At 48.1% G+C, this 21548-nt stretch overlaps 1 protein-coding gene across 2 annotated transcripts in view; it reads left to right on the forward strand.

Moving 5' to 3' along the window:
- The window catches only part of LOC144121302 (uncharacterized), a 118003-nt gene that overhangs the window by 42711 nt on the left and 53744 nt on the right, over positions 1-21548 (forward strand). The window contains exons 1-2 of one of the 2 annotated variants that reach the window (XM_077654445.1): positions 12541-12663; positions 14201-14406. In XM_077654445.1, the coding sequence (XP_077510571.1) occupies positions 14233-14406 (174 nt within the window). In that variant the 5' untranslated portion in view covers positions 12541-12663; positions 14201-14232. Of the gene's footprint in view, positions 1-12540; positions 12664-14200; positions 14407-21548 lie in introns of those variants that run through there. The other variant, XM_077654444.1, reaches the window with a different exon arrangement.

Consider the following 21548-nt stretch of genomic DNA (forward strand, 5'->3'; position numbering starts at 1 on the left):
GTGGCAAAAAGAAAGATTGAACAGGCTAGCCGACCACAAGGCTCACTTCGGGACCGTCGTTATAACGAAAAAAGGTGCACCAACGCAGCCTGTATTCTTGAATTAATTTTCGTTTTGATTTTAGGTGACCTTTGTTTTATACTTCTAAGATTTGTGCCTGGGAAACGTGCTACTGAATGAGTCCGGCTGGAACGACTAAAGATTGAGCGGAGAAGATGAAGAGAAGTTGAGAAATCCCAGGAGCTGCGAAGCCGGAAGAGGAGGACCGACAGACTGGATGACGAAAGGGTGCTGGTAGTGATGCTCACGAGGTAACGCTGTCCTAACAGAAAAAAAGAGAATAGAGAGTAGGAGGGTAAGAGAAGGCCTCACAGGCAAAAACTTCTTCATTCAAGAATGGATGGCGGCCCTTCAACTGGCTACGCGCTACCAAGTGCATAAAGAGGAAATACGCTTCAGGGGAGAGCGCGAATTCGAAAGGATCAAGAACAGAAACGGGTGTCAATGCTCGGTTTGAAGCAAGAGAACACTCTTACGGCACGGAACGCGAGCCGAGACAGAAAACAAGAAAGTTTAAAGTGACTGCTTAAGCAATGCGCGAAGAAATGAGACTCATTGTCTGTGACAGCATACGCGTTTCTCTCGGGAAACTATGAAAGGAAAGGAATGTGAAATCGACCTTCGTTTGGTCACTGTTTATGCACGTGACAGTTTTAACATTGGAGTTGGCTTCACCTCTCGCTTACAAGTGTAGTGGCGAAGCAAGTTTCAGAGTCGGTTTTGTAATGTGTTGGTAAGGGCCAGCTACATATAATGCACAACCGTAATTTGTGAAGCACTGCTGTATACACACAACTGATAGTAATGAAGAAATTATGCAAACATTTCTCAAAAATCTATTTCTCGTAGGTAATTCAGAATTGTGTATGTGGTGTTGAAGGGTGCTGACGATTCATCAACTTTCAATACAAGCATAGAGATTCCGTTTGTAGTAGGAAGCTCTCTAGGGATGTATTTTCTGTTCACAGAAGCCAAATATCATAATTTTATCGCCACAGAGGCGTCCTTTACCTCTTGTAGTGCACTTTTTCTATTTCTCAAAACAGCCGGCAGTGAGTTATGGGTGCATTGTATTCAAAACTTTATTATCGCATCAAGCAAAGCAAGGGCGAACAGAAAAAGCTCATTTAGCCGAATTAAGTCACAGACTAGAAAGTCACCTGACACAAAGAAACAATTGTTCCTTTAAAACTCCTTTTTACCCCGTCTACGAGGAGAGTCGGAAATGTTTTATCAGCTAAATATCGCCATCCTTTTGTTATATGCAGCTGGGATACCTATTTATGTGCGCTTCGAGACATTTTGTACTTTTACTACGCGACGAAACATTAAGCTCACGCAACATGATCGGTATACCGATCGTGTCAGCTATGCGTCGAAACGGGCGACGTGAAGCCCTGCGGAGGAAAGGTAACCTCGTATCTAGCTACCAAAACAACTGCCGGCGAAAGGCGATGCGTAGTATACTGGTTGTTTTTGAAAATAATCGTTGTCAGCCTCTTAAGGTCTAATGCACAGGGGCACTAACTGCGCTACATGTACTTGTGATCGCGTGCCCGGTCATTCCCTAAACGCGATTCTCGGCGATCGAGCATGCACAGAGAATCTTCCCTGACGTTTCACCGTGGTGCTCTCAATACACGCCTCTCGACTCAGCCTGTGGGTGGAAGCGCTGGCAAATCTCCATTGACCGTGAGGGGCCAGCGCCCACCTTAGTACCAGACAGCGCCGCTAGCGGCAGTATCGCCCCCTGCCACCGATATCTCGTGGTCAGCCAGCTGCTTGCGCCGCCGCCGCGGTAGCCAGCGGCAGAGGGAGTCCAGCTTGCTTTGACGCGTCGGGAGCCGGGCGTCTCCTCCGAGACAGCGAAAAAGGCTCGCTAGCTATTCAAACCCGCGCCGGGCTTCTTCGCTGCGGCGTCACAGCGGCCCGCTTTTTTCGTTTCCGCGCCGCCCTGCGTGTCGGGATCCCGCCGCCCGGGGGCGCCACGTCGAAGCTCGGCGAGCCTGCGCGCAGGGCGGCGCGCCGCCATGATGGACAAGCAGCCTTCCCCAAGTAAGTAGGCAAAGAGCGCCCCTTTGAAAAAAGAAAGCCGCGGCAACATAAAGCGTCGGACCGCCCTTCTCTCTTCCTTTTCTTTTTCCGCTCCGGGGCGAGCCGCGCGCGCCGCTGCATGCAGTTGCGGCCGCCGCCGCGTCGTCTGCTGCTGCCGGGGGCGCCATTACCGACTCGGGTCGCGGCTCCGCTCCTGGTCGCTCGACCGCTGCCGTTGTCGTCCTGGGTTTGCGGGGTTCTGTGCGCGAGCCCGGCAGCCCTGGCTCGACTCGCGGGCATCGATCGGGTGAGACGCGTGATTTGGGGTTGCGCGGACACGACACCGTTGCCTGCGCTTCCCGTTGCTGTGGAGAGGCAAGAATTAGCGCGTCGGCGACTTGGAGAGGGAGACAGCGGCGATGCCGGAGCTAGATGGCCCGCTCGTATGATGGCTGGCTCCCTACGAGGCTTGGGAGTGATCGCTCCCCAACGCGTATACTACATGGACGGTCGCCCCTGGACGATAGCGTTGGGGGAGGTGTGTTGCGCCATAGTGGGTGTTCCGAGGAGTTGCTTCTCCGTCTTGCACGCTACTTATGCGGCGAAGCAAGCACACGGGATGCGTGCGACGAAAGGTTTGGGTGGAGTGGGTCAGTGGGTTCGAAAGGAACAAGGAAATGACCAGGGGCCAGGGAAGGAGGGGGGGGGGGGGATACGACATGGTGGGGAGGCGTCGACTGAACGCTAAACGCAATATTTGAAGGTTCGCACATCGATATTTGGCGAGTGGAAGCAAAGGTGTGCTTTGAAGGTTACGGTGGGAAATGCTAATTGATTGGCGCTCGCAGAGAGGATCAATGTTAGGCGTTTCAGCGCTTTTTTTCGCCTCGGCGGCCAAAAGTAATCGCTCGGCTCGCCCAAATGACATTTACTGCGGGCGCTGTCTCGAAATGTGTATTTTTATATTCATTCCGCAGTTGATCTGTCGAGTTGATCGTTTTAATTTTGGTCACAAAGATTTCCATGGTGCAGAAATTGATGATAAAAGTTGACTCGCCGTCATAACCTTCACGCACCGCTTTAGTGCTGCTTATAACACACTGAAATGTAAGGCAAACCATCACGCCTATCTCTCGTTTTTATATTCCCAATCAAGTTTGAAAAATGGGTGAATATCAAGTTAGTTCAAAAAGAGGCAGTGGCAGGTTTCCTGTCTTATATTGCTGTTAACGATACTGAAGTTGGCAGCTTGCAATTGTTTCGGCTGACCTGAATCTTACTAGAGACGTGCTCCATTTGTGGTTATTTGTAGACCTAATTATAGAGCCAAAAAGCGAAATAGCTGTAGGTGAACTACGATTCAGGCATCTTTTTTTTCTTCTTAAATTTGGAGCGACGTGCAGTCGTAAAAGTTTTGGTGTAATGTACTACTTTGCGTAGCCACAACGAATAATGAATACTTTGGTAGTATATGTTTGTATACGTTCTGCTGCGGTTACGTGAAGTGATCTGAACTCTGAACCACCTAGTGACCTGAAGTGATATGAACCGCCTAGCTACTGCGCGTTTCCTCAAAGTCAGCGCACGCGTTGGTGACTTGCTTTTCCTGGCAGGTGCGAAGATTATCACGCGACGTATCACAACTCTCTGTAACAATAATGCAGCGGACTGCGTTTGTGTGGGGACTGGGTCAGTCTCGGTGACCGCGGACAGATTGCGGAAGAAATAAATTAAATTCAGAAGTGAAATAAATTAAGTTTTCATATTACTTTACGTTATTTCGGGTGGAGGCTGCGCACTTTCCTGACTTCTATCGGTTAAATGTTTACTAAAATTCTGAAATTATTAGTTCGGTTTTGTTACCTGTGTTCACGGCAGTAAGTGTTACATTTTGAAAATTAGAGAACACTGAATGTCCGAAAGGTGAAGGTGCAGGTTTGTACACTGCGAAAGTAGATAACTTGGCTTTGTTCTGCCACCTACTCATCTTGATTAAAAGGCTGAAAATGGCTGAACACTAAAATTGTTGACGAAGTGCAGCTTTATATTCTTAGCTGTTGGGACTTCCAGTTGGGACTTCCAGTTGGGACTTCCAGTTGGGACTTCCAGTTGGGACTTCCAGTTGGGACAGTAAATGACAAAATAAGCTGGAGTGTTGGCGCAGATCACGATTCTTAAGGTTTTTGAAAGGCGCAAGAACATAGCCCGATTACAGTCTCTTCTGAAGTTAAATATTTGGTCAAATTCGTTCACTTATTGACAAGCTAGGAGCGTCGCATGTAGGTGAAGTAGAAGCGAAGTGCTTTGTCGTGGCGTTTCAAGCTTATGCCATGATCCAGTGAAGAAACTCGCACACGGTTCATTAAGACATCTGCATAGCCACGTAAAATTTAATTTCTTTAGTCACCAGACAAGTGCACAAAGCACCAGCTTAAAAAAATAATTTTTTCCAGCGTTATACGATGGTACCTTATGAAACGGATTTATTTCTACTTCATAGGTCCTTAGGTATCACATAAAGAATTCCGAAGCTGTTGTATCAAGCTGCACCTGGTCTGCAGAACATTGTATTCAGTTCACCCCTGCATGTCTGCTGCAGGCCCCTGAGTGGCATTATTAATAATAGTAATAGTAATAATAGTAATAGTAATAGTAGTAATAGTAATAATAATAGTAGTAATAATAATAATAGTAATAGTAATAATAATTGGTTTTGGTGGAAAGGAAATGGCGCAGTATCTGTCTCATATATCGTTGGACACCTGAACCGCGCTGTAAGGGAAGGGATAAGAGAGGGAATGGAAGAAGAAAGGAAGGGAGATGTGCCGTAGCGGAGGGCTCTGCAATAATTTCGACCACCTGGGGATCTTTAACGTGCACTGACATCGCACAGCACACGGCTGCCTTAGCGTTTTTCCTCCATAAAAACGCAGCCGCCGCGGTCGGGTTTGAACCCGGGTACACGGGATCAGTAGCCGAGCGCACTAACCACTGAGCCACCGCGGCGGGTCTGAGTGGCATTTATTGCCAAAAAAAATTATTGCCAAAAACAGTACGACGAGCATACTCGTCCTGAGTACAGAGAATCCTTAGTGAACTCTGTGGAGAAGAGTTTGAACACGATCGGAGAAATGACGTGCTTATTTAATTTTTATACGCAGTAATTTTTTTCTTGATAATTCCTATTTCGTGTTTGTGAACCAGAGCAGTTCATTATCTCTCTGCTATGCCGTTATCTGCCAGGCGCTGCCAGTCAAGCAAACCTCTGACATTGGCAGCCTCGAAGTTGTATAAAGAAGAAAAATATAATAAAATATATTACTATTGTGAAAAGATATCGACAGGCATATTGAGCGAGGCTTATGCGTTTAGGCGACTATGTAGCCATGTGTGATTTTGTTACATAGGTGCCGCAAAAGTCCCTTAGTAGGCTTTTTAAAACGAGGAAAATTTCCTCCCGAAAGATCACTTCTATTACCGCACTAAGCGAAAAAAAAAATGAGCCGGTACAACTCCTCTCCGATCATTTCTGCGAATTTCCCTCAGGGCACAGTCGCGGTGGGGCGAATGTCCGGACTTCATCACTGTGGTCCGCTCGTTGTAAAACTTCTTTCTGAAATGACTTCCTTTCATAACTAATTCTTCATTCATACATGACCACAGCGTTTAACATGAGCCAGTATGTTCTGATAATGGCATCGTCGAAACACAAACACACAGGAAATACACCTGCACAGGGCATGTGATGCGGAGGACATAAACGAGGGTTTTTTAGCTAGGGAAACGAAGAGTATATTTCTATGTAAGAAAGGCGTGGGGACAATTAAGAGTAAAATGAGATTAGTAAGTTTGTGGTTATAGGTTGGCCACATCTAGCGTAGGAGGGTGTTAACTGGAGACCAGTGGAAGAGGTCGTCTCCCTGCAGTGGATGTTTCCAGCACTGATGATGATGATATAGTGAAAACCACTAGACCACCGCTGGATGTAGGGCATCACACTCAAATGGGGGGGATACGAAGTGAGCCTTACAGCTTTTCACCTGGACGAACTGAGCCGCAGTGTTCCATATGGCTTGGCGTGATGTAAGCATATCCTTCTACGACTCCTCATAGTTAGGAGTTACCTGCGTCGGTATAAAAAAAAGTGGCATGAGTCCTGGGCATTAAATATAAAATTCATGTGTGAAGTGAGTACACTATAATTCGTTCACCGAAGGGAAATAAAAGCGGAACTTGTGCGTTGTTCCATTTCGGCACGGGCTCTACAATGTGTTCAAAATAACGCTTTCGCAATACTGAAAAACAGATAATCAGTTAGGCAGCAATTACTTATTAGCGGCCACAAAAGCGTAGCCATGAATGCGGCTACAAAGAAAAGCTAAAGAGCTTTCTCAGAAGCTTCGTATTTGAAGAAAAATTGGTCCTGGTCTGGGGCTCGAACCCGAAACCGTTGCCTATCCGGGGCAGTCGCTTTACCGAATAAGCTAACCAGGACGGCCAGCAGATAGATGGTAGGGCAAATCCTAATTGATCAACAGCTCGAAGCGGGAACGGTGCTAGTGCAATGCCTTTAGGGGAAATCGCCAAGGTAGAACAGTTTTAAATGAAAGAGTGCGAATGCTCAAAAACATTAGTTCTTCCTAGTCCCTTTAAATACATTGCACAAATGATAACTTTTCGAATAAGTACGAAACACGGGAAAACTGTGAGAAGAGGTACAACACAAGAGCGCTTATGATGAGTCCTACGTGAAAGCCTTTTTGCCCGTAGTTTATACCTCTGGACGGACACAAAATCAGCGGTTAATTGCCACTGTCAAAATTATAATAAACTAATTAGCTTATTGACATTAATATCAAATAATTATCCTTTTACTCCACACAGTTAGCGTGTGAATGTTTAATTCTGGAAACGTAGACGCGGTAGTATCCACAGACCGCTTCATTTCACAGACTTATCACCGCACATTCGTGTTCTGAAATATTCGCTTCTAAATTATTAGTCCACGTAATTACGGATGCAAGACAACGATCGCTTTGAAACCCCTATCTGATGTGACGTATCGGTTTCGTACGACTTTCCATCAGTTTCCCTTGGCGAAATTGAAAGGGGAACAGTTATTATACCCGCCGCGGTGGCTCAGTGGTTAGCGCGCTCGGCTACTGATCCGGGGTTCCGGGGTTCGAACCCGACAGCGGCGGCTGCGTTTCGATGGAGGCGAAACACCAGGGCGCTCGTGTTCTGTGCGATGCCAGTGCACGTCAAAGATCCCCAGGTGGTCGAAATTATTCCGGAGCCCTCCACTACGGCACCTCTTTCTTCCTTTCTTCTTTCACTCCCTCCTTTATCCTTTCCCTTACGGCGCGGTTCAGGTGTCCGCCAATATTCGAGACAGATACCGCGCCATTTCCTTTCCCCCAAAATCAATTTTCCAACAGTTATCAGCGTCCTCTAATGCTCTATGTCGTTCAGACTGGACACCCCTAATTTGTTTCATTTGCTGTTGAGTTTAACTTTTTGAAAAGTAACTAGCCGAAATTACCCCTTTCTCAAGACGCCGTGGTGCCAACTGCATGTTAAATAGTACAAACTTTCCTTATATTAATAGTTTCTCAATATTACCTAGAGGAAAGCTGGCGCCACCGTCTATGCGAGTTTATTTAAGACCACTTCATACCTCGCGGAAATGTTTGGAAACAAAGCTTCGTATTTAGCTTGGGTAGTGCTGGGCAAAAAAAAAAAATTGCTGATGGGCTAGCTCTGTTAGGCCAGGATATACGTAGCGAAAGCGCGCAGACTTCTTCATCGGAAGAGTGCATTCACTTGATGCGCCTTTATTCGTGACTAAAGCTTGAGCCGTCGTGGTGGAATGGTAACGTCTCCGCCTCAAACGCCAAAGGCCCTGGTTCGATTCCGAGCCTCGGCACAGGGTTGTTCGAGCCCGGGTTCGAACCCGACCGCGGCGGCGGCGTTTTTGTGGAGAGAAAACGCTAAGGCGCCCGTGTGCTGTGCGATGTCAGTGCACGTTAAAGATCCCCAGGTGGTCGAAATTATTCCGGAGCCCTCCACTACGGCACCTCTTTCTTCCTTTATTCTTTCACTTCCTCCTTTATCCCTTCCCTTGCGGCGCGGTTCAGGTGTCCAACGATATGAGGCAGATACCGCGCCATTTCCTTTCCCCTAAAACCAGTTATTATTATTATTAAATATTATTATTATTATTATTATTATTACAGGGTTGTTTTTTTATTCAGTGAGTGTGCGGGGGATTATAGTGGCTCCCATAGATGCCGCCACTGAATACGTTGGTTAGCGGTTAAGCGCAGGCTCTGTTAAGGCGCGTTTATACTCCGGCTTCGGCGCACTCTGACCGCATTGGCGGAGACTTGGAGCACGTGTCTATTTCGCGCCGACTGCTCCAGCCGCCGACGGCCCGGCCAGACCGGTTCGGCTCCGCGGCGAGGTGCGCGTTGTGACGTCATGTGCCGCCTCGGAGCACCGCCACGGCGAAATCGCAAGTTCGCGTCCAGTAAAGCTTCAGCTTTAAAAGGTAGATTCTGCCTCTGATTCGGGTACCCGGGTTCGAACCCGACCGTGGCGGCCGCGTTTCGATTGAGGGGCCTTCCTGAGCCTTCCGGAGCCCTTCAATACGCACCTCTTTCTTTCTTTCTTCTTTCACCCTCACCTTCCTCCCTACCCTTGCGGCGTGGTTCGTGTGTCCACAGAGATGTGTGAGCGTTACTGCCGTCATTTCCTTTCGTCAAAACCAATTTTCGTTTTTTTTTCTGACTCTGCAGCTGTGCCGTGACACTCTTATCTGCGCGCAGATTAAAGTATTTTAACTGTGCGTTTTTTTCCTTTCATCAATAAATTTAACACAAGTTTTAAGCTGATACGAAAACTGCCACATTTGAAAACGGTTTTGGGGGAAGGAAATGGCGCAGTATCTCTCACATCTCGGCGGTCAACTGAACCGCGCCGTTAGGGAAGGGGTAAAGGAGAGAGTGAAAGAAGAAAGGATGAAAGAGGTGCCGTAGTGGAGGGCTCCGGGTGGCTCCTCCATCGAAACGCGGCCGCCGTGGTCGGTTTCGAACCCGGGTACTCCGGATCAATAGCCGAGCGCCCTAACCACTAAGCCACCGCGGCGGGTGTATTGTTGAGGTCAAATCCACGCTTAATGCCGAACAATAGCCAAGCCAAATACGTGACCTCATCTTCCCGGCATCCTTGCGCCCCTTCATAGAGGATGAAGTGCAATACCACATGCTTTCCCTCTAGGTGATGTTAAAAATCTCAATACTTCTACAATATTTCACTTGGAAAGCATTTCTACCTTTTCCACCTTTAATTACAGGCCACGAATAAATGTTTGTCGTCGCCTGAAGCCGGCACCAGACAGTTAAGCACGCTAGTCTGCGAGCCACGATAACAGTTAAAGGAGTATCGACACCTAATTTTGGTGGCGTTTTCTTGTCTACAATGATGCGGAAGACACTACTATATATGCATGAATTTGGAGATAGAGGTTGTGCTGCATACGTTCTGTCTCTTCAGCCGGGCTCGGTTGGCGTGAGCCTGTGAAGCTAGCCAAAGGCTGGCTGAGATGGGGTTCCCCAAGAACACGGGCGAGCTCTCACCCGAGGCGACCCTGTTCAAAATAGGGCTAATCTGTGCTCCCTAAAGGGGGTTCTCCGCCTCGGGGCTTACAGTTGTTTGGAAGTGGTGAACCACAGCCTCAACCAAAACATTAGTAGTCTCACTGATGATGGGCTGGACTGACTGGTGCGCAGTTGTCGGCCGGAGGGTCGGCTACCTGGACACAGTCTAAGTCTGGGACCGGGGCTGTGAAGTGCTAGGTTGCGCTCCAAGGACGGCTAACACTGGAAGGTGTAGCGTCTTCCTGTTACCTAGTGGGGTGCTGGCACTGGTGATGAAGGCCCTAGGTCTAATGCTGGGAGCATCTGCGTGCTCCTGTAATCCAGTTAATAGGAGGTGACGCTAATGATGAACCTGGGAAGGGCTGGTGCGGCTAAGTCTCAAGCAGATTCGCTGCAGAATAATTCCCCGCTGACTAAAGTCATCAGGGTTAGGGGCGTCCCTGTGTAACCCAAGCCCTTGGACCAGTCGGGAGCGCTGCTTGGGTCTGTCCTCGTTCCCCCTCCGGGTAACCAGGGCCATCTCCTGGAAACACTGAGGCCTGCGGGCGTCAGCGTTTCCAGCGGTCGTCAGACGACCTGTGCCGGCACCTAAAATTCTGCCTGTCAAACACGTACTTTGTGTTCAACAAGACGTTATACAAGCAGGTCTTCGGGACAGCAATGACCGCCTCCATTTCTGCAGTCTGTTCCAAACTGGCCCTAGAAGCGATCGAGAGTCGTGCGCTTGCGTCATTCGACCCGCCACCAAGGCTTTTCCTACGATACGTTGACGACTGTTTCTGCGTCATCCGACGACAGGATACGGAAAAGTTTCTACGGCACCTGAAGTAGTTCCACGAAAGCGTACAAATCACCGTGGAAGAAGAGAACAATGGGCGCCTCCCTTTCTTCGACGTCCTCAACGAGCGTACAGCAAATGACATCAGGATAAGCGTCCACGGGAAGCCCACCCACACAGGAAAGTACGTGAATTTTCTTTCTGCGCACTCAGTAGGGCAGAAACGCTCCGTTGCCGCGGCGCTTTACAATCGTGCCTTCAAGCTTTGTTCAAGCCCATGCAAAAGAACTCGTGAAATCCGCCACGTAAGAAAGGTGCTGGCAAAGAACGGATACCCGCGTCAAGTACCACAGTCACACGAACGACACGCCGCGGCCCCTCCAGCCGAAGCAACGGTAGCCAAAAAGAAAACACGCGCAGCCATCCCATATGCCCCTGATGTCAGCGAGACGTTATGCCAGATGTTGGCTGACTACGACATCCAAGTTGCCCATGTCCCACCCAGCAAGCTCAGAAACCATCTATTGCTGGTAAAGGACCCGCTTGAAAAGTCAAGTTACCCTGGAGTCGTTTACAAAATCCCTTGCAAAGGATGCGGTGCAGCCTATAAGGCGAAACAGCGGAGTTTTCAAAGAACACGTTTCAAAGAACACCAGCGCGACGTTAGGAACGAAAGAGTGACTTCTAACGCTCTCGCTGAACACCAGCAAAACACGGGCCACTCAAATGATTTGGATGCCGCGCGCATACTCGAGAAAGAAAAATATCTACTCGCCTGCTCAAGGAACCCCTTCACATACAAATGACAAGCCAAGGGATTGACAGGACATGGGGCAATCTACCCGAGATATACATTCGCACGATACGTAACGTTTTTCCTACATAAGAAGCAGCCCATCTCGTTTTCATCCTGTTGTGAACAAGGCACCCGCAGTGGTGCCGAAACGTCAATGCTTTTGTTTTTTTTCTTGTATGACGTTGGCGAGTGTTTGTTTCTTGATATGCAGGTCGAAAGAGACGGCGCGCTTAGCAGTCGAAAGCGTTAGCTTCCCCTTCGCAGGAAAACTGCAGGGAAGTCCTAGCTTCCACGTTATTTCCAGCTCAGCAGGCGCTTTTGTGTCCCGAACTTTGTCTACACGAAGAAGCCTTCCATCATATTCCTCTGTGCCGAGTCCATTGGCTCAACGGTAGCAAGAAGGGGACCGCCGAGGAATCAACACACGGAAGCTTCTGTAGCCGGCCTCATACGCCGGTATGCGGTAAAGGTGGTGGCTAGCGGTACCGTTACCGCCCACTTCGTTTTGGTTTTGGGGCGTCTCAGCAAGGGACTCTACCCTGCGCGTGGTGTTCCCGCACCGGGTTGTTCCTAGATTACGCACGCCATGTGCAGACACGCGCCACGTGCCAGCACTGCCTCATCGCTGCCGGGATGCGTCGTCGGTGCCATGGACTTGGGGGTCTTGCCAAGCGTCCCGAGGGGCGGCCGCGTACGCTGCCATCGCTCCAGCAGCGACATAGCTTCGCTGTGCCTGCCTCCCCTTGTTGAGGAAGCAGCAGCAGCAGCGATGACGCCTCGAGCGGGAAGAGGGGAGCGCGGGCAGGCATCGATCGCGTGGCAAGCAAGAGTACAGCGTGCTTGTTTTTGAGAGGCGCTCTTTCGCGAAAGGGTGACTCCCGCTCGTCGGGGAACCCCTTCGATTGGGGGAGAGGAGGCTCGCATGCAAATGGGGCCCGCAGCAAAACACGCGCAAGGCGCAAACAACGCCCTCGCAAGCAAGCTCGCGCGCAAGCGCACACAAAGAGGCAGCAAAATGAGGGTTGCGTCATCCGCGCGAGGGGCGGCGGCGGCGTTCCCTTAGAACCTGCAGAGCGACGACCAGAAGCATCGGCGTCAGCGGCCGCGGCGAGATTCGCGGCGACGACGTCGCGCGCTGTTTGACCACCGGTCGGCGGCCGCACTGGCCACGTGCGGCTTCGTGGAGTCGCCGGCATGCCTGGGCACGTCCCAGGCTGCTCCGGGATCGGCGTGCGCGACGCCCGTCATCTCGCTGCAGAAGCTCAAGTCGTTCCTGTCGCACCACAAGGGCTGGCCGCAGGCGCAGAGCGGCGCCGATCCGCCACAGCGAGCTCATGGTGAGCCGTCTAGGTAGCGCGAGGCTCGGGCCTCGACTGCGTTCCGCCTTGCATCCTGGTTCGTCGCCCTTTCCACCATCGTGGTAACTATTCGGGCTGAGCTTGCTGCAGACGCTGCTGCGCGTTCGGCCACGCTTGACGTCGCGTCCAGAAGCGGTAATGGTCGGTGTTGAAGTCCAACACACGCAGACGTCTTCGTCGGACCATGCAGTCAGCCAGCGTGCGTAAATGGACATTGAGGGTGCAGGGTTCATCCACCATTCAAGTGGCAGAAAGTTGGACCTTATGACTGCACTGTAACGAGAAGCTGCCTTGCACGCATCTTTCGGTAGCGCTGTTTTCGTAGGGATTATTCAGGGGATTTTGTCTCACAGCGGTCATGAATATAGCGAAGAATATTAGCCACGGTCGAGGCATCAGCTTATGGGCTCCTACGGCATAATTCCCCATTTCACCCTTTCACGCGCTGACTGCGCAACATACTACCAGGTCTTCTAGACGTGCAGCCAGGGCTGCATTCCGTCTCGCTTTGTGAGCACGAAGCCTTGAGTGCACACATTTTTGAAATTTAAGTTGGTTTTTGAGGAAATGAAATGGCGCAGTAACTGTTTCACATATCTCGGTAGACACCCGAACCGCGTCGTAAGGAAGGGATAAAGGAAGGAGTGAAAGAAGAAAGTAATTGCAAGAGGTGTCGTAGTGGTTGGTTGGTTGGTTTTTGGGGAAAGAAAATGGCGCAGTATCTGTCTCACATATCAGCGGACACCTGTACCGCGCCGTAAGGAAAGGGATAAAGGAGAGAGTGAAAGAAGAAAGGAATAAAGGTGCCGTAGTGGAGGACTCCGGAAGAATTCCGACCACATGGGGATCTTTAACGTGCACCGACATCGCACAGCACACGAGCAGCGTTCAGGCCGCGTTTCGATGGAGGCGAAACGCTAAAGCGCCCGTGTGCTGTGCGATGTCGGTGCACGTTAAAGATCCCCAGGTGGTCGAAATTATTCCGCAGCCCTTGCCTGTCCTTATTCTGGTTGAGCGTTCAGAAGTTTGCGAAAAAAGACCCAGCAAAAATCGGCGCCTCGAGCTTTGCCCTACGGTACAGCGTCTGAACCACGGCTGCCCCGCGCTTACCTTTGTGGTGGCCACCCTGTATGCCTGAAAGTCGGGCGCGTTTCGGCGTGCCCGCAACATGAGTGCTACGCAGTCCTGCGTCTTTTCATTTCTTCGCAGTCGAAAGACTTTGAATAAGGGCGGGGGGGGGGGGGGGACTTTCAGGTCAGCCAACATAATCTTTGTGGGGTCTTCTGGGTTGGCCAGCATCTGCACAGATCATGTTGTCGCACTTTAGGAGTGAGTGTCGAATCCTGTAGGTCGCCGACCTGTGCACCGCTTTATACAGTATAACCTCGCGGTCTACTGCATGTGTCACTCACCCCGAATATCTTTTGCGTCTGCAACCAGGAACTACAGCATCTTATATGTGCAGCATAACCTTGGTCGTTTTCACTACTGCTTGCCCTTGTCCCTCTCCTCTCAGGCCCGAGCTTGGAGGAAGGCGACCTGCTGCCCATGTACGGTGGCGGCCGGGCCTCGAGCAGCGGCTCCTCGTCGTCGGCCAGCACGCCCAGTCCGATGCTGGCCGCGCCGCAGCCGCTCAAGGCGGCCAACGGCGCAGCCGCCGCCACGGCGCCGCATGGCCACCCTCCGCAGCCGAGGAAGTACCAGTGCAAGATGTGCCCGCAGGTCAGTCCCTCCCCTTGTTTCTTTTGTCTCTGTGGTTCTTGTAGTCCTTGTGTAGTCTCTGTGTAGTCCTTGCCTGCGATATAGCACAGCTTAGAGCAGAACAGCCACTGTACAATGTTCCGTCTTCGTGCTCTCTCAGCTGGACCTGTGACCCCGTCAATCCGCTGGCATTTGCCGTTCAAAATTGCTGTGACGTCTGTATCGCTCGCTTGGTCTACGCTTATACCTACATGGTGTCGGCTCCTGTGATTCCGATTGGCTCGCGAAGGAGCTCGGCTGCTTGTTTATCTCAACGGATATGTTTCCCTATGTGTCTCTCGGGGTTTAGGAGTACTTTTTGTGGGCCTACAATTGGTTCATAGCTGCTCCTAGTTGGTACATAATTTGATACACAAGTGGCCTGCTTGTCTATAACGCGAGTGTCTACGTTTGAGCTGTCTTTGTCTGCCAGTATGGGGGTTTCGTTGCGTGTGGCTTGCAAGGGCACTGCAGTGATGCTTTTGAATTGAAGGGCGGAGGACTTGCTCAGTGGCTGCCTCTAAACTGGTATTGTTTTGAATTTAGAGAGCGTTGACGAAAAGGACGTTCTGTGTTACGTGCCTTCGCGACAAAAGAAAGACCTGTATGCCTAAACATGAACATGCAAGTCGTCATGTGCGAGATGTGTGCCAGTGAGCAGGCGTATAGAGGAGTTCGATGTAGAAGACAAGAGCGAGACGGTATGCTTGCTTAGTGCCTTCACTCCAGGTCACAGAACCTGGAATGAGTTTTGGACCATCCAGGTGAGTCGGGTTAAGTGCTACTTTATTAAGCTTGAGCATTTATATGTGACTTTAACAGTAATGCTGACAGTATGGTGAACCTCAGGTGTTTGCTGCAGATTCATCCTTGTGTTTCATTTGCAAAAAAAAAAAAGTTGAATTGCTGCAGATTTGAACATTAGGGAATTTTATTCTTATTGCCCAACACCGGCCTCCCCTAGCAGTTTTGAACGTGTCCTCTGCGGCTGTTCACTAGCGGCTCCTACGGGGTTAAACAGGATGCCTTGTTTGAAATGGGGCATTGCAAAAAAATTCAAATTGACGTGTAAGAATTTCTACCTACTGATGCGCAAAATAGGAACCACGAGAGACTAACGCTGGACTACTATCGATCGAGCTTTTTGGCTTGCCTAGCTGTGTGCAGTGATAAGATATAAAAATTATTTTTTTAACGATGTGTTATCTGCTTGCTATGTTGAACGCCTGGGCTGAACTTACTAAATATAATAGGTTCCAAATGAGTTTTATGGGATGTCATGCGGTGGAGGATATTCAGGTTAGAGTAAGTTGATTCACTCGCCCGTATGCAGTTGGTTTCGTGTGAATAAACGCGGCTACATTTACAGCTGTTGCATTAGGATTACGGAAGCTACTGAAAGAGATTTAAACAACGTCCAGAATTTCTGCATATTGTATTTGTTAATTACAATTAAAGTTGTGCCTTCTTTCGGAATTAGTATTGTATTAACAGCGCTTTTGTAGAACTTTCTTAATTGACTTCAGACAGAAACGTGCAGTACAATTTCAGATGCAAATTTGGTCCGAATTGAGCTTTATAGAACGATTAACAGCTGATATCTGTTTCTTTTATGTAACTCTAAACATGCATATATGAAATCTCCCATTGTTAATGAAACTACATTTGGTAGTTTTTTTCACAACTTCATGAGTCTAAACAGTAATTGTTGCACAAGCCATTAATTTCTTTTTTCCATCACTGTGATGTATGTTTTTGCTGAGAGAATTTCCGTTGTATGTCGGGCTAGTTGGCTTTGCATGATATAAAAGAAGTGGGCGCAAAATTTGGACAAGGATCGAGAAGAAGCACAAATGACGACTGACAATTTTTTGTTTCTTCTCGGTCCTTGTCCAAGTTTTACGCCCACTTCTTTTACATAATTTAAAGGGACGCTGAGGACAACACATCAAAGGTTTGTTCTTTGTAAAAATTGATTCTGCGGCTCTTTCTGGCTCTGTTGATATTTTTCCGGCAGCGAAAAACGCATTTATTCGTGAGAAAATCGCATTATAAATTTTTCCTGCCACTCAGTTTAAATTTGGGACGTCAATACCGAAAAGAACTCCGTGATCACTATTGACAAGTGAATTGCGTTGTTAGCCTGGCCTCGGGGATCCGCACCCCAAAAGCTTGCAGTCCTGGCCACGGGGGTCCTGACGCGCAGCAGTTGCTTCCGAAACAGGGCGATGGTGGCGACACCTGTGTTTAATATTTACAGCGCAAGCTTTTCAGGCGAAGGTTCCCGGCCAACATTGCCTGATCCAATCGCCCTTTTGCTTTAAATCTCTACGAAAATTAAATACTTAATAACAACAACAACAATGCGTGTTAGTCGTCGTCGTCGCCGAAAAGCGTCCGTGCAGCCTAGCGTGAGCAGGAGGGGGACAGGAGAGAGACAGGTGGCCACCTCACGGTCACGTGACCATTCCGTGCGCACAGACGATGCCTCGCACCACGCGCTGACCTATCTGGCACAGCGCCACGCATTCATACGGGCGAAGAAGGAACTAGCCCTCATCATCCGCGTGACCACGGGTGCAATTTTTTTAAAACCCATTATTTTTTTATTAAAACCTTTTCTAGCTTATGAAAGCTCCGTTTTCAGTTCAAGTAGCTTCTTTTTGATTAGAGCGCGGTATTCTGTCAATACAGGGCAAGCTCAGCTTGCCCTCACGGTGCCTGTACATAAAAAAATACACGGAACCTGCCTGAATGACTTGGAACTCGGCGGTTACGCACTCAAAAGAGTAACAGCTGAAGTACAATCCCCGAGGGGAGGGGTCCTCGATTTCTGTTCCTAAGAGATTCTAATTTCCATAATTTATAAATTTGGAAGGTTCATTTTTACAAAAGCCTTTAATAATCTTTGAAATAGCAACCTATTCCAGGATGCTTCGCCCTTTAACATCGGAAATTTGATTTTTTTTTTGCTGTACACTTAGAAATAAAGCTTTTTATAGGTCCTCGTGTCCAACGTTAATAATTATGCGTTCACTGCAATTAAAAATGTCACTTTTGTATGCTCTAAGCGCTGCAACAGAATAGTTTACGAAGTTTTGTCTTATGCTGCGATCGAAGCTTGGAAAATTGATATTGCTATTGCTAAAAAAACAAACAAAATATATTCAATGAAAACTATGCTGCAAACATGGTGCTCCGAAAATTTATACAAGTGCAGCTTGCGAAATTTCTGTTACGCAAAAGCTCCTGTTAAATCAGTATCTGTTTTCACTAGCCCCTTCCTTATAAGTTTTCTTTCTTGGGTGCAAAAAATTAATCTCCTTGCGGGCAGTGGTTTAACAAAATCCGCCCCCTCCCCCGTTTTCAATATAATAGAATATAAAAACCGGAGTTAGAGCTTCGAGCTAACGAAGAAAGCGTGTTGTGCGTACAGCTTCAGGCGTTCTTTCCTATGTTACAGCTTTAGCAGTACTTATCTTGTTTCCGAGGCGATTCCAATTTTTAAAGCAGATTTCAAGGTGAAATTATCGTATAACTCTAACTTTGACCTTTGGGCTTGTCATGTGTCTGAACGGTCCAACATCCGCTGCCCATCATAAAGTTACTTTTAAATGATTGTTCTATATGATACAGTTTATTGCATACACTTTTGTCACGTTGAATTTGCTCGTAAAATAAAGGTGTCGTATTAAACGGCACCAGATAAGCATCGAATCGGCGCTTGTTTGTGACACAATGTCTTTCATTTTAGAAAGTCTTCGGAGTTATTTTATGTTACAATTATCCAACACACGTGTCTGAATTGCAGTGTAATTGTGAGTACAGATAACTATGCAGAGTGCGTATCGGCTGTTTCTAGCCCTTTTCGGCAGTGCATCTCATCACAGATGTAACCTGACGCAAGGAGCGGCACTCGTGTATTTGAAATTTAACCTTATGTTATTATCATCGTCACAATTTCGACAGAGGTGTTTTAATACCTTGAAGAAATATCAAGTCTGGGAATTTTGAGGGACGCTGGAAATCCAAAATGTCAGCTCCAGAGTTTTTTCAGGGATGCATGGCTTCAGAAAGAAAGCTGTATGACTGCCGGTAAACAGTTTTCCTTCGTGTCAATGCCTGCCATTTTGTATTCACCGCTTAACGTGGAAAGTACTGGCAGCACTCATAGTTTGGCAGCATGTAGGAGTAGGAACCGTTCCAAAAACAATTTTATGAACATAGCAGCAGGAATTCACACTCGGGACACTTTTGCATCGGGTGGTGTGGGGTTTTGCGTAAAAAAGCCGAAAGCTAGAATGTTGGCATTGAATTCCACGTCGTTCAGTATTTATGCTAAAAAAAATAAATGGGACAGAATAACTTCGTTCGAAACATCATCTGTTTCATGTAACAAAAGAAACCTGCCTTCAATTGAGTAGCATCAATGACATGAAGTTTAGTATAAAACGGAAGCCCACTTAAAAAGCAACAAAAATGTCTCAGAAAATTTAGTGCAGCTTCTCGTGAGACTAGGAAAATGGGAGTTATTCAATTCGCCGCCATAAAAAGAGAGATATGAACGAACGCACGCTCCAAATCACTTCTGTCGTCTGCTAGGCCGCCCGCGTCGTCTGCTACGAAGCGCGCCCGAGCGGTTCGAGAGTTTTATAGATGTACTCTCGTTACCAGTGCCGTTGGGGGCGCTGGCGAATTTTTTTTCAAACCAGCCCTCTTTGTTCCGGCGGAGGAAGGAGGGCGGTGGACGAGTCGGGAAAAAAAAATGGCCTTCGTCGAGCGACCGCGAGAAGAAATTTTCGTTTGTCACCACCGACCGCGCGTCCGCCGCGAGTACGTTATGAAAATGACACTGTGAACGGCAGCTGCGAGCCGGAAGCGACGTGTGGCGATGCGAAGGTTGACGAGGGAGTTTGTACGCTCGTCACTGCTGCGGACTCGGCCGGCCTGAAGGTGAGCCAGCACCGCAGCCGCCATTTTAGTTGTTGTGGCGGGCGAGGAGAAAAGGGTGAGGGTAGCGGGCCTGAAAGAAGAGGGAAAGCGGTTCACTGCTCTTCGCGCGCGCTCGAATGCAGCGCAAAGCGGTCGCCGAGTCCCCCTCTTTCTGCTGAGGGCTCTCCGTTGGCGTCACTAGCTGCTGTCGCCTTCGACGTGCGGTGGCTTCTCTGCGCTCCGCTACGCTGGGGTGCAGTTTTAGCGCTGTTAGCGCGATTTGTTCGGACTTCATCAGTGCGTCGGCTTAGCGTGCTCTTACGCCGCACGCATGAGCGAGCTGCTGCTCCGCAGATGGCTTCTTCGACATTCCCGTCACAACAGGAGTGGGCTGTCCATGTGGATATCCCGCGTCTTTGCTTTTCTTTTGCTGAGTCGGCCCGTGGTTCGCCGCCGAGTTGGAGTGGCGCTCGCAGTTATGCAACGAGACAGATGCTTTGATGCGTGGCTCTGAATGGCGCTGTGCCAGCATTTTGGGCGCGAAATTTGTCTTTTGCATCCTTCAAAGAAACATTGATGCGGTTTGGTGTGCACCCGAATTGCAAGACTTCCGCAATTTCTGTGTGTTACCGGAGGCTAGCGATCTTCGAAGCACATGCAGTGCAAGCATGCTTCTGATTTCACTATTACGGATATGTAGAGCTTTCCACGTTTAAAACAAACCAACGTCATTCATTGATGCAAAATTAAATGTGGAGGTTAAACGCGGATGTAAACACAAGCCGCTAATTTTGATAATTTCAGTTTAATGCAGACATATACAGTGATTCATACGTCATTCAAAACACAATAAAGAAAATGTACCAGGCACATTTTGCTTCTTCAGTGCCGCAAGTCACTTGAGGGTGCAAATGCACAAGGACTGGCGAGGCTGATTGGTGGCATCGAGTGCCGCTCTTGAGTTTAGCAGTTTTTAGCCTGCAGGACATAGTAGTGACTCACTCATGAACACCCATTTTACGCTCAGTGACCATCGAGAGAGTTGAATTCTTATGGTTGAGCAGAGGCATTTCTACTGTGTTGTCGATGCTGTTAAAGTGTGTGAGGGGAAAGTTTTTGTAATTGTGGATTTGGTAAAGTAATGCATAGATATTGCAGCAGTTTTACAATGATAGAAGGGGCTGTATGTGCTGAATCTTGGATGCTTTGGCATTATATTTGGTCCCTAAGACCTCATTCTTTCCATGCAGGCTGGCAGGCTAGCATGTGAAGAGGCAACTCGCTACTTCGATTTAATGCTGTGATTGGACCTACCTGAACTTAACTGATTGAGCTTTGCAGCGGCATAGGCTGTCTTGGTTAATTTGTTACGCCTAAATGTTTCAGGCAGACAAAAAAAACATAAGAAGGCTCACTTAAAGTTGTCTTATTCGTGTAACCTTTCTACAGCGGTCATTTTATGTTAAAGGCTTATGTCATTCAAGGTTAGCCCATATTTCTAAGGACATGCTAGATAAAATATTTCATTATTTTACTTCTGTTTTTGTAATGGCATTACTTAGATTTACTACTGCTTTGTAAGAGTGAGTAGTCTCAGAGGTAATTATAATTTTGTGAAACTTGTTTGTAATCTTTAATTTGTATATTTAATATCACTACTATTCCATTTCATAGGGACATTGGAGAGGTGTATACAGAGCTTCTTCTACATGCAACAAAATGATAAATTAACAGGAAACAAGGTTTGGCGACTGTCGCAAATTGATCACCTTGATGTCCACATAAAGATATGCAGTTTTATATAGATGCCAGGCTGATAACTGTTAGCTTGTCTTAGTGTGGGTGACATAGTTGTAATAATTGATTAGGGGCTGTCATTAATTTGTTTGGCAGAGTTTGCAAGTGCTGTAGCAAATTTGATGACACAGAGCTACCAGTTTAAGCTAACCTGTTTGAAGACTGACTGTTTTAAATGTCTCATTTTTAAATGTAAATATCTCAGAGACCTCAACGAACTGGCGGCTTTCGTAAAACAGGAGTACCCATACACAGCTTTTCACGCACACAAAATATGGCAGACGAGAAGGCAGGATACATGTTGCAGGCGTATCGTATCCACAGCTAAGCGTGGAATTCGCACATAGATGACCAGGGATAAGATGAAGGGTGGTTAGGCCGACTTATGAGACGTA

Source organism: Amblyomma americanum, chromosome 2, assembly GCF_052857255.1.
Source record: "Amblyomma americanum isolate KBUSLIRL-KWMA chromosome 2, ASM5285725v1, whole genome shotgun sequence".
Classification (NCBI taxonomy): domain Eukaryota; kingdom Metazoa; phylum Arthropoda; class Arachnida; order Ixodida; family Ixodidae; genus Amblyomma; species Amblyomma americanum.